Source organism: Crocuta crocuta, unplaced genomic scaffold, assembly GCF_008692635.1.
Source record: "Crocuta crocuta isolate KB4526 unplaced genomic scaffold, BGI_CrCroc_1.0 scaffold330, whole genome shotgun sequence".
NCBI lineage: Eukaryota > Metazoa > Chordata > Mammalia > Carnivora > Hyaenidae > Crocuta > Crocuta crocuta.
Genome location: NW_027530521.1, coordinates 3,327,492 through 3,344,409, shown reverse-complemented (window position 1 = coordinate 3,344,409; position 16,918 = coordinate 3,327,492). Strand labels below are relative to the sequence as shown.

Genomic DNA, 16,918 nt, shown 5'->3' with positions numbered 1-16,918 from the left:
CGCCCAGCCCCAGTCCCCTCCCTGCCCAGCCAGGAGTGGGAGCCCCATTGACAGGAGGTGGAGGTGGTGGAGCCCTACCTAGGTCTCCAGGGCAAAGGGTCCTAGATCCCCGCCCCAGGAGACCCCCAGCATAGGGCCTACCCCAGTGCACAGACAGAGAAACTACCGTTGAGGGAAGGGCCGAGATGAGAAGATAGGTCGTCTACGTGGAGCTCTGTTCCTTTCTTCTTCCCCTCCCCCAGGGCCCTGAGGGCTCAAGTTAGGGGACTCCGAGGGGCTGTTTGGGACCTGGGCGCTCATTTTGTCTTAGCTGCTGCAGGCTGAGGTCAAGGTCTCCCCCTGCTTCAGCAATCTTAGGGCTCTGTGAGTGCCTCCAGTACCCCTTCTGGTGATACAGACCCAGCCTGCCCAGGAGGGGCATCTCAGAGGGGGCAGTTTCCGGCCATGGCTCTGCCTGGTGCTCCCAGAATCTGGGGGAGGTCAAGGCTGAGGAGAATGTTCTGGGGAGGGGAGGGGCCATTGTTGATGGCTGGTGGGCAAGAAGATGGAGGGTGCCAGTCTCTCAGGGAGGCCACAGGGGAGGTGGCAGGCTATTGCCTGGAGAAGAAGGTGGGGAGGAGGAAGTAGGGGGGAGGCCGAGCTGGGCTGGCTCCTGGGGCCGGATCCTGCTTGGGTCAGCAGGGCCTTGTTCCTGGGTGAGTTGTGCCTTCGGCTCCCACCAGAGACCAGAGAGGGCTGGAGTCCGGGTGCACCAGAGGCTCCCTTCTCCTGGGGTCTGTCTCCATCCCTCTCCCTGTCATTCTCCGTCTCTCTTTCCTTACCTCTCCCCTACCCCACCCAACAACACCCCCCACCGTCTCCCTCTGCCTACCTGCCAAGCACCTCTGCAGCCACGCTCAGGTCCCTGGAGGTGCCGAGGCGCACAGCCACGCTCGCTGACTCTGCCCAGGCCCGGGGCTCCCTGTCCCTGGGAACAGAGTCATAACAGGCTGTGCCCTGGCCGGCAGGTGTCCGGGCTGCGTGAATGGCCACCACCTGGCCTGGCAACCTGGGGCTTGGGCTCTACCTGCCACGTGGGGCGTACAGCCCTTCATCGCAGGCTCGGAGGCCCTGGTGCCTACAGCTAACCGCGGAAATGGATTTCCCCAGGCTGCCCCTTGCTGGAGCCGGGGGCCTGTGTGCTGGCGAGGTCGCCCTGGACATTCCGGATGTCAGAGCTCTAAGGAGGCGCAAGGAGGAGACTTGAGAGCTAGTCTTGGACACAGGGAGAGACAGAGTCCAGGGCAAAGCTCATGGGTGGAAATAGGGACCAATACACAAGGGAAGAGGCAGTGGAGGGGAAAGATTGAAGGAAAAAGCAGAGAGCCCACCTTTCCCTTCTCTCCTGGGCTGAGCTGCTTAGCTGGGTCCCAGCCAGTGAGACCTCCATCCCTGCAGAGCGCTTGGAGTTAGAGACCTGCCCCTGCTTTCCACCCTGAACTCCATCTTTTCTGTTTTCCCCCAAGGACCCATGAGAGAGATAGTTCCCATACTTGTGTGTGCAGCACTTTTCCTGGACTGTGTCTCACCCACCCCTGTGTCTGTCCCTTGCTCTTCCCATCATATATCTCTAGAGGCAAAATGCCTCTAAGGCCTAGAGATGCTGAAAACTATAGCCTTGGGAGGTATGAAGTATTAGCCCATTTTACAGATGAGGGAAGTGAGGCTTCGAAAAGTTTAGTGACAGGACTAGACAGAGCCAGCGTTGACCCCGTGGCTGTCTGATGGCCACCCTAACCATTCATGCCAAGACGATTAGGGCTGCCAGACAGTACTCTGAAAGAGTCTGTGCAGGAGAATGTTCTGGGAAGGCTGCCTGGAGGAGGTAGCATCTCTGCTGCTTTTTCTCTTTCTTCCTGAACCCAGTGCTTAGGGAGAGGATGCCTGATGCCACGTGGGGTGTCCGGATGAGAATCCCCTTCCTTCTCCCTAATTGCCAGCCTCAGGCTCTTAGGAACCCCAGCCCTGGCCTGGAGGTTAACCTTTTGTTAACCACCTGCCCCCAGGCTCTATGGTGGGTGTGCGGGCCGGTCCCTGGTGCTCCAGCATGGTTCCAGAATGTCTTCAGTTGGCTGGGAGGCTGGGGCCTAAAACCCAGCGAACTTGGATTGGGCCGTGGCGAAGCTATTGCAGTCGGCTGTCATTTATAACTGTTTCTGCAGGCAGCGTAGATGGCAGCAGAGGGTCGGACTGGTGGGACTTGGCTCCCAGCTTTGTGGTCTGTGTAACCTTGGGCAAGTCCCTTTCCCACCCCGAGCCTCAGTTTCTCCTCCCCCTAAAATGGCTTTAAGAGCAGAAGTCACCTCATAGGGTCAGTGCAAGGGTGAACTGAGCCATGTGAAGCGCTTAGCACACCTGCTGCTAAGTAGTAACTGCAAAAAGTGCGAGCTTGTGTGAATGTTAAATACGGGACAGTATGTTCTGAAGAGCCTGACTTTTCCCTCCAAAGGAGAGCCAGAGGCCGGGTGCTGCTTTAAGATGATGTTGGTGTGTAATTGCTAATGTTCACGTCCGTGTCCCTCCAGACTGGGCACTCCCTGAGGGCAGGGGTGGGGTCTCATTCATCCTCCCGGGGTCCAGCTCAGGAACCCCGGGAGTTGGAGATTCGAGGAACCGCAGCGGGCTCGGCACAGGATGGAAACTCTGAGCAGAGGCAGCCACTTGGGGGCCCCTGGCAGGGCATCCCCTCTGGCCACAGAGGAGGCAGGACACTGGACTCCCGGGTCAGCGCGTCCGGAACACAAAGCTCATGTGACAAGGGCAAGTGCCACCACCTTCCTGATCCCTGGAGACCCTGCTTATAGCACAGGGGTGCCGAAGCCACGCTCTCCGCCTCACGGAGCGGCATGGGGGCGATGGGCTGAAGCTAGGGGAGCACCGCTCACTCGGAGCTGCTTCCGTGAACGCTCATCTGGCTTCCCTCTGATGTCCGTCCCAGGTTCGCGGGCACCGGAACCTTCCTGGGGCGTTTTGTAGGAACCCGTGTGTGTCCTACGTCTCAAGGGACAGGCTCCATGCACACTGTCCTCCTGCCGTGTGAGGAGGGGCATCCCTTCGCCTAACTCTTCCCGCAGCCCCCATCTCCATGTGCTTGCATCCGAGCGTTTTGTAAGCTGACTCCACCATTTCCCTGGCCAAGCCTTGATATCCCCTTTTTCAGATGAGGACACGGAGGGTCGGGGTAGGTAGTCAACTTGCCAAGAGTCACAAGCTCTGTGAAGTGGGATTGGAATTTAGGCCTCTCTCAATTCAAATGAATTGAAATGACCTGGTTCATTATTCAGTCCCCTGCCACGGGGATGGGGAGGGGTCCTCAGAAGGCGGCTAAATTCTGAGGGCCCATCTGGGGCTCCTGGATAGCCTCTCAGATAGTTCTAAATTTTCCTCCAACTTTGGGCTTCCCAGCCGATGTGCTGAATGTGCCCAATGTGTTGATGGTTGGTTATCTTCTTAGCCCTTGGGGACAGAGCCCTGGGCTGGTCAACTCAGACCAGGAGCACTTCTTTCTGTCCACCTCAAGACACCAAACAAATAACGTAATCTTCTCTGCATGTATCATTATGTGAAGCAGGTTGGGAAGGACTGATGGCTCTAACCAATCCCCTCCCTGCCCCCACCACACGTACTGAACACACACATTCCCCAGAAGGGTGGGGATTCATGGTCCTCTCTGGAAATGGGGACAAAGTAGGTGATGTCAAAGGCAGCCTTCTATGATTCATAGCATATAAGCCCTGAGCCCAGCGCTGGGAGGGAGTAGGGGCTGCGTAGGGCCCAAGTAGCCTGCTAAGAAAGTAAAAGACAGTCCAGAAAGGGAGACATGGAGAGGAAGAGGTCAGAGGCTATGGTTCAGCCTCAATTTGAGGCTTTGGCTGCATGGTGCCGGGTGGGGAGGCTGGAAGGCTCAAGGTGTCTACCTTCTTGATGCTGTGCCCTCTGTCAGAGTGGCCTCCTCTTCATGCTAATGGCCTGCCAATCTCATTGCTTGCGTTTCAGAGCAGAGCTTCATAGGAAGAGCCACATCTGTCAGCCTCATCAGCGATGCTGAAAGAACATTCCGGCCAGGATTGGTGGGGCTGATCTTTTCCTTCCTGACAGGAAGCCAAGAGTCAGCTCTGGAGCCGCGGTGGGATGAGGGGCAGGCAGGATGAGGGGCAGGCCGGCAGCGGTGTGGAAGGGTAGGATGGGCTGGCCCCACCATCCACTTCATTCACTTAGGCAGTAGGTAACAGGAGGGAGCTTAGCCACTTACCTGTGTGGCCTTGAGCAAGTCACTGACCAGCTGAGTCTCAGGTTCTTATCTATTAAGTGGGTATGACAATATCTCTGTGGGGTTTGTTATAGAGATCAAATAAGAGACAGTATGAATGGTATGATACAAACCATAAGGTTTGTGACTCCTGGGCCACAGCCCGGCCAGGCATGCTTGCTGCCTGTGTTCCTGGGGTACCCCTGGCCTTCCCCCAAATGCCAGAAGTCAGTCCCAGCTGCAGGTGTTAAGGTCCTCAGGAGAGTCGGAGCCTGTCACCCGGGCTCGTGGGATGTGTGGCAGAAGCTGTTTGTCACTGGGCCTTGGGTCCTGGATCTGTGAGATGAATGGGAGGGCTTGGGGCTCTAAGACCCGGTTATTCCAGGGTGGGTCTGATGTGGGTGAGTATCTTCAGACCCAGGATGGCAGAGGTGGGGGAATTTGTACCTCCGTGTTAGGGACAAGATGGGAGGCTCAGAGAGCTTCAGTAGTTCCCTTGCGCAAGGTCACACAGCTAGTAGGAAGCAGAGCTGGGATTCAGACTGAGGTCTTAAAGGAAACTTGAGCCTAATCACATTCTGGGGCCTTGTGATCTTCCTGTTGCCCAGAGCAACAGCCTATTACTTTTTCTTTTCTGTTTTAACAACAACAAAAACAAAAGGTGAGATCAGGGAATGAAAACTAAGATAGTGCAGCGGTCAAAAAGCCAGCCCCTGGAGCCACCCAAGGTTTCAGGAAGCACCTCACCTGCCACAGGTGAAAACAAACACAGCCACCTGTGACCAGCCTCTCTTTGTGGATGACCAGGACAAAGTCCAGAGACTGGAGAGCTGAGTGGCTAAGGACTAGCTTGCAGGTGGAGAGCTGGCAGGATAGGCTGGCTTCCAGAATGGCCAGGCTTTCTCTGCTCACCAGGTGAGATCAGGTGAGATAGGTTGTCAACTCACCAAACTGGCTGGACCTCCAGGCCGCAGGCAGGCAGGCAGGCCCCCGAGGCACCACCAGAGGCTCAGAGACAGAGGCTCCGCCCACGCCCAGGGCAGAGGCCCTGTTCCTTGGCCGGCCCCGCCCTGCCCTGCCCTGCTTAACCCCTACCCTCTTGCTGGGAGCAGCAGCAGTGCCCCTCTGGCATGAGGCCTCCAGGCCAGGCATACATTCGGAGGCTGGATCCAGCCCCCCAGAGGGCTTTGGACTGTTGGTTAGGAAATCAACAACTTCAGGGTAGTAATCATCATTGTTGTAATTGATAGCATTTATGTGACACTTCCTGGGTGCCAGGCACTTTACAGATAATAGCCCATGGGAGCCTTGCCATAATCCATTAGTCAGTCCATTTTACAAGTGGGAAAGCTGAGGCCTTGGCAGAGTGATCGCTCGAGAGCACACAGTAGCCTAAGATGTGCAGATTTGCAATATTGAGGCAGGAGGGCAGGAGGAAGGGCCGGGGTGCCCAGAATGGATTGAGTCCTACTCTGCGGGAACCTGACTATGGGGCGGGTACGTTGACTATGCCCATCTGCTGATAAAGAAGAGGCTCTGTGGTGTTTCCCAAGGTGATGTGGCTGATAGGAGGCAGCCCGGGGGGTGGGAACCAAGGCCTCCGTGGGACTGTCCTATACCTGTCTAGGCGGAAGGCCAGGTGAGCTGGGACAGGCAGCAGCAGGTGGCCTGGGAATGTCCAAGTCCTCTGCGGTATGCCCTGCCTTGATCTTGCTGTGGGACTTTTGAGCTCTCGCACTTTCCATCCCCTTGGGGAAATGCGGTGATCTGGAAGCTCTTCTGCAGAACAGATACTGCCGCTGGGGTAAATGACCCCAGAGGGGATAGGGGGAGGGGTGGCATGAGCCTCTAGGAGGTTGAGGATGGAGCAGAGGGACAGGGAGCTTCATGTGAGAGTCCCCGAGGCCAGGCCTGCCTGCATCGCACTGGGAGCAGAGGGACCAGGCCATGCTGGGGGCCTGGCCTGGGGCAGTGGGTCTCAACATGTTAGAATCCCCCGGAAAACTTGAAAGACCTGATGCCTGGGCTGTACCCCAGACCCATTCCGCCAGGATCTCTGGGAGGGGGGCACAGGCACCAGCAAGGTGTACAGCTTCCACAGTGATTCTGACGCACAGCCGAGGTTGGAGACCACTGCCCTAAGCCAGCTGGGAGATGAGGCAAGTACGAGCCTCAGCTTCCCAGGGCGAGTGACCCCCTGAAACCCGGGGAAAGCACAAGCCTGCCCATCTGCGTCTAGATATAGGGCTCACAGCTTTTCTGACCTGGAGGAGATTAAAATCCCTTCCTGGGAGCAAGCGGCCTCCCCTTCCCATAAACCAACAACGTCGTTTTTAAGGACCAGAAGCCTCCAGGTGCAAGATCAAAGCTGGTTTGTCTCATCTCCTCTGAGAAATCTTTCCTGAGCTCCCCAGACGACGCCTTCCCTTCCTTCTTCCTGCTAATACATTCCCGGCGCTTAGCTCGTGCTAGGCGCTGCTCTAGGCCCTGGGGTCCGGGGAGAATGAGACAGACACAGCCCTCCCTGAAGCAGCCACGTTCCTCTGGGGGCTCCAGAGTGAACCAATCGGCCAACCGCGACGTGCGGGCCGCGTGACAGGTCCCAGTGTCCCAGGTGCTGTTCCTTACGGTCAGCAGGGGACACCCCTCACCGCCACCCGAGCCCCGGACCGCTCGGTCGGGGCAGGGACAGGGGGCTGGATGTTGGCATGTTTTGATTCTGAGGTTCAGCTGGAGGTGAGGTGTTCAGGGAAGGCCTCTGGGAGGAGGAAGTAGAGGAGCCAGCAGGGGGCTTTGAGGGAACCGCCAGCCAGCACAGAGGCTCTGAAGCGGACCAGGGCCTGGTGTACACAGAAGAGAGTGGCCTTAGGAATGAGTGGGGAGGAGGGGGAAGGCGTGCGGTGCTGGGGACAGGGAAGGGGGCAGGGCAAACCAGGCGGGGGCCCCCTCTGCTCCCTAAGAGGCGGAATCTTATAGGGAACATGTTGGCTACCTCACGGTTACGGGGCTGCAGGCAGGGGAGTGACAAGGTCTGGTTTACAGTTTTCAAACCCCTTCCCGCGGTGCTGGAGAGGGACTGGGGAAGACAGGCAGAGGCTGTGACCAGCAGTGGGCCGCACCGGTCCAGGCCGGGGTGGGATTTGGGCCGGGTGAGGTGTGGGACTACAGGAGACACCTTCGGGCTGTGGGATGTGTGGGGAGGAGGGAGAGCAAGTGTCGGTGGGTGTGGCTTTCAGGCCTNAGAATCCTTAGCACGGGCCCTAATCAAGAGATGTCCCCGTGTGGCCTTGAGGGCCATTAAGTGAAAAATGGTTTCAGTTCAGCAGCGTTTGCTGCCAGCAATCTCAGGGATGTTAATGGCCTTATGTGCAGTGGCTCTCGGGGAGAAGTGGCACTTTACAGACTTGGTGACAGCAAACCTTCTGTTCCTAACAGCGCGTCTGCTAGGACTCACTCTGAGGAGCCACTCCAGAAAACGCTGCTCTGGTCCCAGCCCGGCGTCAGACAGGTGAGGAGGCAGCCCCAGGGAGGGCCACCCCGTGCTCAGTCTGGTGCCTGGTGTCCCGCCAGAGCAGGCACTGACCGTGCTCTTCCTCACTCCAGGCCCGCAGGGGCCATGACATCTCGTAACACGTTTCCACAAGGCCTTTCGGGGACACGCATGTTCTAGGGTCAGGCTGGAGGGCCCCCACCCCATCCTCAGGTGAGGGACACACCAAGCCTCCTACCCTATGGGTGCACATTCTCAGGTACCCAACCCAGACACGGTTCTCTTTAAGACACCAGCCCTTCCCCGGTCCTACTTCCTGTACCCAGGGGGCTTGAGGAAAAGTGAAGGAGCCTTGGGGTTGGGTCCTGGCACTCAGAGCTGCTATTGGAAGGAGGCAGAGAGGGAGTGTGGCTAACCAGCCTGTGTGTTGGCAGGGACTGGGTGACCGTGGTGGCAGAGACTGGCCAGCTAGAGCAGATGAGGTTTCCTGGAGGTGACTTCCGAAGTCAGTATTGAAGGGTGATGAGTAGGACTTCATAGAATATCAGTGTAGTCATCTCCCTGTACAAACTGATTTGGCGTAAAATTATATATTCGGTCAGTTTCAATTGTGGTTGCTTAGAAATGGTCCATTTACCTGCTATAAAGTATAACATAAAACTGGCGGGTGCTCAGACACCCGTCAGCGAGCGCTCTGGAATTTTCCAATAAAATGTGCACGCATGTCATTCCCTTGTGTTGTCGGCTGTCCATACATGCATGCCGGAAGGCACGGGCAGGCCCTCCAGTGTTTACAGGAAGTGTGCACAAGGATCCAGACTGCAATTCCGTACATTCAGCTCTTGCCACCAGCTCCCTCTTCCCCAGTAGCTGAAGCTGAAGGTGTCCTGACCCTTGCTGCCACTTGCAGACACTTGAGTATAGGCCACTTGACCTCCTGTAGTGCTGGCTAGCAAACTTCTGCCATAAAGGGCCAGATAGTAAATGTTCTAGGCTCTGTGGGCCCAGCGGTCTATGGTAACGCCCACTCTGCCGCCGCAATGCCCTAGTGGGCGTGGGCGTGGCATACACCGGTGGGCGTGGCTGCGTGCCAGTGACGGCCTCCTTTATGGATGTTAAAATCTGAATTTCATGTGCGGCGGCAAAATCTTATTTTTCCCCCCAACTATTTAAAACTGTGCACTCTGTTCTTAGCTCACAAGTTTTAAAAAAAAAAAAAAAAAAAATAGGTGGCTGGTTGGATTTGCTCTACCGACCCAGCTGGCCAATTGCTGCCCTATGCCGGCCCTTACTCCCATCTCGTGGATGAGAAGACTGAGGCTCGGATACCCCAGGCCCCCTGAACCCGACTCTGGGAGCTCCCTGATGTTGATGCCACACCCATCACAGGGCGACCTGGGCACATTCTCAGCCTGAGCTGTCCCAGATGTGGCACCCTTGGGTGTTGGCCAGTGTGCCCTGGAGCTGCCACCCCACTGTGCCACTGATCCTGGGCACCTTCTCCCTGACACGGTTCCCAGGTGGCCTCTGGGCCTGCCGGGATTGGCAAACTGCCTGCCAGTCATGGGGCTGCTTGGCTCCCTCTCCTGCCCCCAGCTGCCTCCTGGAGAGGATGGGGAGGCCTAAGGGGTGAGGTGGCCGGAGTTCTGTCCTTGCTGGTCCACATACCAGTGATTTGGGGCAGCTCCTTCACCCTTCTGTGCCTTCGTTTGCTTCTAGGACATGAAGGGCTTTGCCCAGTGTCTTGTGCAATTGCCCGAGACCGGCGAGGTTGCTCGGTCGGGGGCAGCAGCGAAGGCCAGTTTAGCGGCTCCGTCTCCTTCTTGCCCACACGGGAGTCCCGGCCGTCCCCAGAGATCCCTTTATATCCTCGAGGCCACTCTCTGACAGCACGTGCTTCACAGGGGAAAGATCTTGGGGTCTGGAACCCACCCCTGCTTGGGAGCTGTGTGGCTTGGACGAGTTACTTCACCTCTCTGAGCTGCGGCCCCCAGGGATGGGGACGCCTCCCTCCCTTTCTGGGCACACGAATCGCAGGTGGTGGCCTGGAGTCGATGCCACTCGCTGGCGGCTGCTCTTTCTCAGCAGCGGGCCCAGAATTCACTCTTGTCCACCGGCTGCCCTCTCCTGAGCCCCCACAGCCCGGTGCGGCTGCCCGGGCGCCCCAGCCCGAGCAGAGGGCGTGGAAGTGGAATGTGTGTAGAAACTCCCTTCCCGTGCTGCCTGGAAGCAGACAGACAGCGGTTGCCAAAGACCGTTTGCGTACTTCTCCAATTGCACAAGAACCCAGCGCACGCTGCTCGTGCCCTTGGCCGCTGCCAGAGCGCGGTGAGAGCCTTCCCGTGGAGTGGTGATCTGTCCGTAAACCGAGTGGGGCTCTCCTGGGTCAGCCCCTCGGGGCGTCCTGTGTCACTGACTGGGGGAGACCCAGCCAGGCAAGCAGGTCCAGGTAGGAATGCAAAACACACCCCCTGCACGAGAGATGCTTCCCTCCACTGCTGTTTCTCATTCTGTCCAAGTTCATGAAGAGCCAGTGGGCAGCCAAGCGTGGAGTTGGAGGGGGCAGAAGAGAGCAGTACCGCCCCTTCGTGTGAACTGTCCCCTGCAGGTCTTCCTCAGGCCAGGCCTGGGTGCAGGATCTCAGATCTCTAGACCTCCTGACACAGGGGAGCCCCTGTTCTCCCTGCTCCGGATCTGGGATAGGCCCCGGGTGGAGGTGCCGAGGCCGGGATTTCTCTGGCTGCGAGCTCCCTGTTGTCTCAGACCCGGGCCTTGGGCCCTGGTGGCCTGGAAGGGCCATTCAGTCTCGTCTTCCCCACGTTGCGCTTGAATCCCCACAAAGTCCTTATGCAGACTTGGCTTCCATGCCGCTTGTAACAGGGCGCTCATTACCACCCAGATAGCCTTTTCCCTCTCTGGACGGCTTTGCTTCAGGTTGTGCCCGAATCCGGCCCGCGGAAAGACAGCCAAAGAAAATGTTCTCTCATTGAGATGTGAGAAAACTGAACTGGGTCCCTTGGGAGGTGGTAGGTCCTCCCCTCTAAGCCCTCCACCCCATTACTAGAGGTGCAGAAAGTCAAAGCGGAGCTCGTACTGGGAAGGATGATAGATGATTATATCCAGAAAAGACAGAGGGGGCCTCCATATGGACAGGGGACATTCACAAGGCTTAGAGCTGCCTTTTACCCTTAGAAGAGGGGGAAGGGGTGAAGCCCCCCTCGGCCCTCTTCCCATCCGCACTGTGGCCTGTGCCCCCACCTCTGTCCACAGGGCCACGGGAACAGGCCTGGGCCCAGTGCCTGCTTCCCCGCCCCCCAGCCCAGCTGTCCTGGCCCCAGCTGCCCGGCACTGGCTCCTGCTGCCCCACAGAGCCCAAGAGCTGGACTGTTGTTACTCCTGGATTGTATGGCTTCAGGGAGGGGGTGAGGGCAGCCAGCTTCCAGCTTCCCTCTCCCTCCCTGAGTCCTTCTCTGGCCTGGGTTCCATCAGTGCGGGCAGACGTGGCCAGCATGCCCAGGCGTGGCTCGTGTTTCAGAAGCACGAGTATATTGCCCAGGAAAACAGTGAAACAGCTGTGTGTCTGCTCATAGCGTATGGATTAAATGCTCTGTGATGTATCTGTATCTGGGACTTTAACCCTCGGAGCCTCGGGGGTTCCTGAATGAGCTTCGTGGGGCCTGTAAACCTCCAGAAATTATTTGCAAAATGCTGCCTGTGCATGACTTTTCTGGAGAAATCCCACCCTCCAAAATGTTAAACGTCCAACAGTATGGAATCCTATACAACATGTAAAGTTGTATCGTAGAACATTTTATCAGCATGCAGAGATAGTAGACTGTGAGATGAAAAAGGCAGGTTACAAACCACTCTATACCGTATGAGCCCTGTTTTGTTTAAAACCATCTGTTAAACACACATGCTGAGAGTATAGCTCCTAAAATGAGGACAGGTTTTATCTCTGGGGTAAGAGAAAAGTTTTTGTTCCATCTGTGTTATTCTGCATTCGCCGGATACTCTACAATGCGTATTTGCTCTCTCTGTGAAGAAAAGGTGGAGGGCGCGCTCAGTCCATTTTCTGAGAAGCCAGAACTCTCCTTCAGCCCCAGCAGCCCTTGGGCCCCAGACAGGGCTGCAGATCTGTGCCGTGAGCCACGGTCTCAGCTCTGAGGCTCCACCAGCCACCTGTGGACATCCCTGGTCCTCCCTTGACCAGCGTCCATCTGGGCCTTTCCGAAGCCTGAGACGGTCCTACGTGATTTCAGCCCAGTAGAGTGGCCAGACTCTAATTGTCAGACATCAAACATGGCCCGCGGGCCTGCACTTCCTAGCTGTGTGGCTTTGGGCCAGTCCTCTAACCTCTCTGGGCCTCGGGGTGCCGTAAAACAGGACCTCGTGTTAGGGCCTCCCTCTAGGATTGCCGTGAGGATGGGCCGGGTCGATCTGGGGGCCGGCGTGTCACCGAGGCCGGTCAGATTTGTTCTCTTTCCTCCTGGCCCTGACCTACCTGCCTTCTCTCTTCTCCCCAGGGAGCTCCAGGACTGGCAGGATGGGGTCAGCCTGTATCAAAGTCACCAAGTACTTTCTCTTCCTCTTCAACTTGCTCTTCTTTGTAAGTATGACCCGCACCAGACTCTCCTCCTGGGGGTAGGCCAGCCTGGGGGCCCTCCAGAGACCCCAGGCCAGGGATGGCAGTGGGACGGGGTCGGTGCGGGCCGAGGACAGACCATTGCAAATGCAACTGGGCGGGGCCAGCCAGGAGATTGCCTGCACCCCAGCTGGTTCTGTGCAGAGCACTGGGTGCCTCTCCAGCTGTCCCCTGTCCTGCAGCACTGAGGTCCTGGCCAGTCAGGATGGGAGGTGGGTGGGGGTGGGGAAGAGCCCTCTGGGTGTCCCCTAACTCATCAGCAGGGAGTTCTCTGAAAGCTTTCTCGTCCTGTCCTGGCCCCCGCCTTCCTCTGCCCCCTCTGAAGAACTGGTGTTACAGTGGAGATGTCACCTGTCCCCCTTCCCCCTCCCCCCCATTGTGGGGGACATACCCAAGCTCCCAGAGGGGGTGCAGGAGAGGTCAGGCTTGCGGCCAGAGTGGGGACACACAGTCCCCCTTCCCCAGACCCACCACCCCCCAGCAGGCCTCACCAGGTCCCCATGCAACGGGGCCACCCTGGGGTTGCCAGGATGATGGTGTGTGTGTGTGTGTGTGTGTGTGTGTGTGTGTGTATGAGTCTGGGTGTGTGTGAGTGTGTGTGAGGATGGACGTGTGTGTGAGCAATGGGTGTGAGTGCTCGTGTGTGTGTGATGGGGCGGGGGAGACTGTGATGTGTGTGTGTGTACTTGTGTATGTGTGAGTGTGCATACGTGTGTGTGCATGAATGAATGCGTGTGATAGACAAGGGAAGAGTGATGTGTGTATGTGCACATGTGCATGTACACGTGTGTGCATGAGTGTGTGTGTGTGATGGGGCAGGGTGGGGGGGGTGGCCTGAGAGGCCCTCCCGGGCCCGGGTGGTGCTGGGGGCGGTATCCCCTCTGTGTTTCTGGTTCACCCCATACTGTTAACTGGGCTGAAAAAGAGGATGTTTATTAGGATCCAATTTTATTTTTAAAAGCCGTGCACGTACATGAATATTTCCGAGAGGGGAAGAAAATGCATCTGTGTGTTCATGCTGGGCTTCCTGGGAACTTGGATTTTATTCTGTGTGTTTCTGCAGTTTCCAAATGTTCCTATGATAGACGGGCGTTATTTGTGGGGAAAGGACGTTTTGTGTCAAGTCACACAGGATTGTAGACGCTTTGGAAAATAAAGAGTCATTCAAAATCCCCGCTCATAACTGTAACCCAACACACAGAGACTTGCGAGTGTGTTCCTGGCACGTGCAGACAGACGCACGCCCTTATGTGCATGCACACACGCACACAGACGGCTGGGGGCTGCCTGCGGGCTGCCGGTCCACCCTGGCTGTAGCCCCAGCCCCCTCCCTCCTCACGGACAGTGCGAAGAGCCTGCTGTGGCCCCGCTCCCCCCCCACCCCGACCCATGACAGCGGGTCCAGAAGCCCCTGCAGGCAGGGCCGGGGCACCTGGGCTTCCCCAGCCCGGTGGTCGGGCCCCTGCTGGCTGGGCCAGGCCTCTGGAAAACAGCAGCCGTGCAGCCTGAGCCGAGCCTTCAGGGGCCAGCCGGCCAGGGCTGGGGGGCAGGAGGGCGGGGGTGCTGCAGTTCTACCCCTGGGGACTCTGGGCACTGAAGAGAGGGGTCTGGGCTACAGCCTAGGAAGTGCCTGGGCTTGGAGTGTGGGGGCACCGACGGCCTGTCTCCCCAGCCCCGCCCCGCGCGGTGGGAGGGAAGGGGCAGAGCCTTGTGGAGAAAGGAAATAGGTTTGATGGTTTTGGCCAAGGGGCCCCTTCCTGTCCTGCTCCTAGTCTGCCCCGTGGAGCCAGAGACTGGAAAACTCGTCTCCGGCCAGAGATTTGGGGGCTGGCTGGGGCCAGGTGTTAACTCCCTGCGCGCTGGGGTCCGGAGGGCCGATCAGGACGTGAGCAGGCGTGGGCAGGGAGAGGAGAGAGGCTTTTGTCAGAGGAGGGCGAGGGGAAAGGACTGAGACTTACAGGGACAGGGCACGTTTGCTCGGTGGCTCACTCCCTCCTCCCTCGTTCACCAGGTGCGTCCTGGGCACCTGTGCATGTTTGATCCCTGTCATGGTGCCGGGTAGTCACTCAGCCACAGAAGAGCCATGATTTCTGCACTATGTTCTCGGGGGAGGGAGGCTCCAGGCAGGCATTTGTTCAAATGAGTGATGAGATGGTAGTTGTGCCACAGGGCACTTGGCCTTGTCGGGATGGCCAGCTGCAGCTACCCCAGAGTTTTGTGTGCGTGGGGAGAGAGGAGCTGGGGCTCAGCCTAAGTCCAGCATGGGGAGCGAGACAGAGTGGGGCTCTCCGGGGTGCGGGCTGTGCAGCCCTTCCAGGAAGGGTTCTGGTCTGTTTTATGCTTGGTGGGAAGCGGTTACGTGATCAGGCTTGTGGCTTGGAAGAGGCGCTCAGGCTGCTGCGTGTCCGCAGATACATACACGTACACGTGGACAGCCTTGCCTGCGCTCCCTCCCGGCCCCAAACTTCCCAGAAAATTGCTCAGTCAGCTTAGGCTCACACAAACCCAGGAGCTGCTTCCTGCCTCTGTACTGTCCTGGGGGAGGCTGCTGGTATAAGGGTCCCGGCTCCTGGCTTAGCCCCGACGGGAGTTTCTGGTGGGGCTGGGGGCTAGGAGGCGGCGTTAATGTGGGGGCGCCCCATGGTCTCAGTCCTGGTTCCTATGGTGCCTCCCCCATTCTGGTTGCCTGCCTGGCTGGGACTGTGACTCACAGCCTGGCGGCTGGTCCAGCCACACGGATGTCGGTCTTCGGACATCAGACCCACATGGGGCTGAATGGATTAGTGCCGGGGACTTCCTTTTTAGGTATTTTGAGGCAAGCCGAGGAGGTTAGCTGGGCAGCCCTGGATTTCGATCTACTTGGGATTATGTTCGCCCGGAGGGAATTTTCTGCCCTGCCCTGCGAGTGCAGGGAGTGAGCAGGTTGGGCTGTGCCCTGTGGGTCAGGTGCACAGGAGCAGACCCAGGGCCTGATGGCCGGCTGTATGGTGAGGGGCAGGGGGGCAGGGCCTCAGGAGCCTTTGGGAACCAAACTCCCGGGTTCGGTAAAATCTTGCTTCTCCCCAGCAAGCTGTGTAGCCGAGGCACCCCCACCTGACAGGGACCCTCCCGCTCAGCAGGGTCTTGGTAGCCTCACTGTCCCCACAGACCAGCTTTCCAGGTGAAGACCCAGGACAGACCCCGGGTAGCCCCGCTGAGGTGCCACCGGCTGGCCTAGAGTAACAGACCTGGGTGTGAGCCGCTGATGGGCAGGATGGGAGACCTCTGGCAAATTGGGGCCTCAGTTTCCCCATCTGTAAAATGAGGATAAGAGCAGGGCCCATCTGGCAAGGAGGGAGGAGGGGACCCATGACCTGCTGGGAGACAGTGGGGGGCAAGTGTAGGGTCACCATCAGCTGCTATTTTCTCTAAGGGGGTCGAGACTGGGGTGAGGTACTCCCTTGGGGATGAGAAACAGCCCCGCCCTGTGCCATCAGGGCTCCGCTCTTTTCAGAAGGAAAAAAAAACCAAAAAACTGATGGCTATCCTGGCTTTATTTAAAAGTTTGGTATTTTGGGGGTGCCTGGGTGGCTTAGTCGGTTGAGCATCCGACTTTCGCTTAGGTCATGATCTCGCGATTCGTGGGTTCGGGCCCCGCGTCGGGCTCTGTGCTGACTGCCAGCTCAGAGCCTGGAGCCTGTTTCAGTCTGTGACTCCCTCTCTCTCTGACCCTCCCCTGCTCACGCTGTCTCTCTCTCTCTCTCTCCTAGAAATAAATAAAACACTAAAAAAAAGTTTGATATTTTGTTCATCATAGATTTTTAAAATTGATTTTGGTTTTTTAAAAGTAATTGCTGTAAATTCTTATTTTTCTTGGTTTTGGTTACTGAGGCTTTTTTTTGTTTGTTTCCTCCTAGTTTTCGCGCCTGAGGCAAGCACCCTGTGTGCCTTACTGTGGTCCTGGCTCCGGCTTTAATGACCACACAGCAAGGCTGCCCGAGCCCCTTTGGCTGGGGTGCTCACCCCACCGGGAGGGCCCAGTCGGCACCTGCTGGCCTCGCAGCTCAGGACCTGATGGCTGAGCTGGGGACCCAGGGCCCGTAGCGGAGGCGGGTAGTGACATGCTAGTACCCTGGCTTAGGCCAGACCCCGCGGAAAGGCCAGCATTGCAGGGGTGATGCAGGGTCCTCTGCTCCCCCAGGGAACCTGTGCTTTGACCCTGACCTAGGCGCTTCCCCAGCCTTCGCTGGCTTGGGTGGATGTGGGCCTCAGCTGGGGTCCTACCTGGGGAGGCAGGCTCGGGTTGGGGGCCACCCTGGCGTGAGGCAGGGAATCCCTGGGCCTATGCCAGCCGCTCGCCCCATGTTTGCCTTTCTGTTCCTGCCTTCACAGTGGGTTCACGATCTCATTCATCTCCAAGCACTAAGCACCTGGTGCTAAGGAGCGCTGGGCATACCGTCCAGCCCTGCCCTCCAGGAGTGCACAGTCTAGCCAGAGGAGGATGCACACAGCACGT

General features: G+C 57.8%; 1 protein-coding gene across 2 annotated transcripts in view; it reads left to right on the top strand.

The window, feature by feature from the left end:
• The window catches only part of CD82 (CD82 molecule), a 46,941-nt gene that overhangs the window by 12,510 nt on the left and 17,513 nt on the right, over nt 1-16,918 (top strand). The window contains exons 2-3 of one of the 2 annotated variants that reach the window (XM_077767457.1): nt 7,724-7,796; nt 12,305-12,387. In XM_077767457.1, coding sequence (XP_077623583.1) covers nt 12,325-12,387 — 63 coding nt within the window. In that variant the 5' untranslated portion in view covers nt 7,724-7,796; nt 12,305-12,324. The remainder of the gene's footprint in view (nt 1-7,723; nt 7,797-12,304; nt 12,388-16,918) is intronic. The other variant, XM_077767459.1, reaches the window with a different exon arrangement.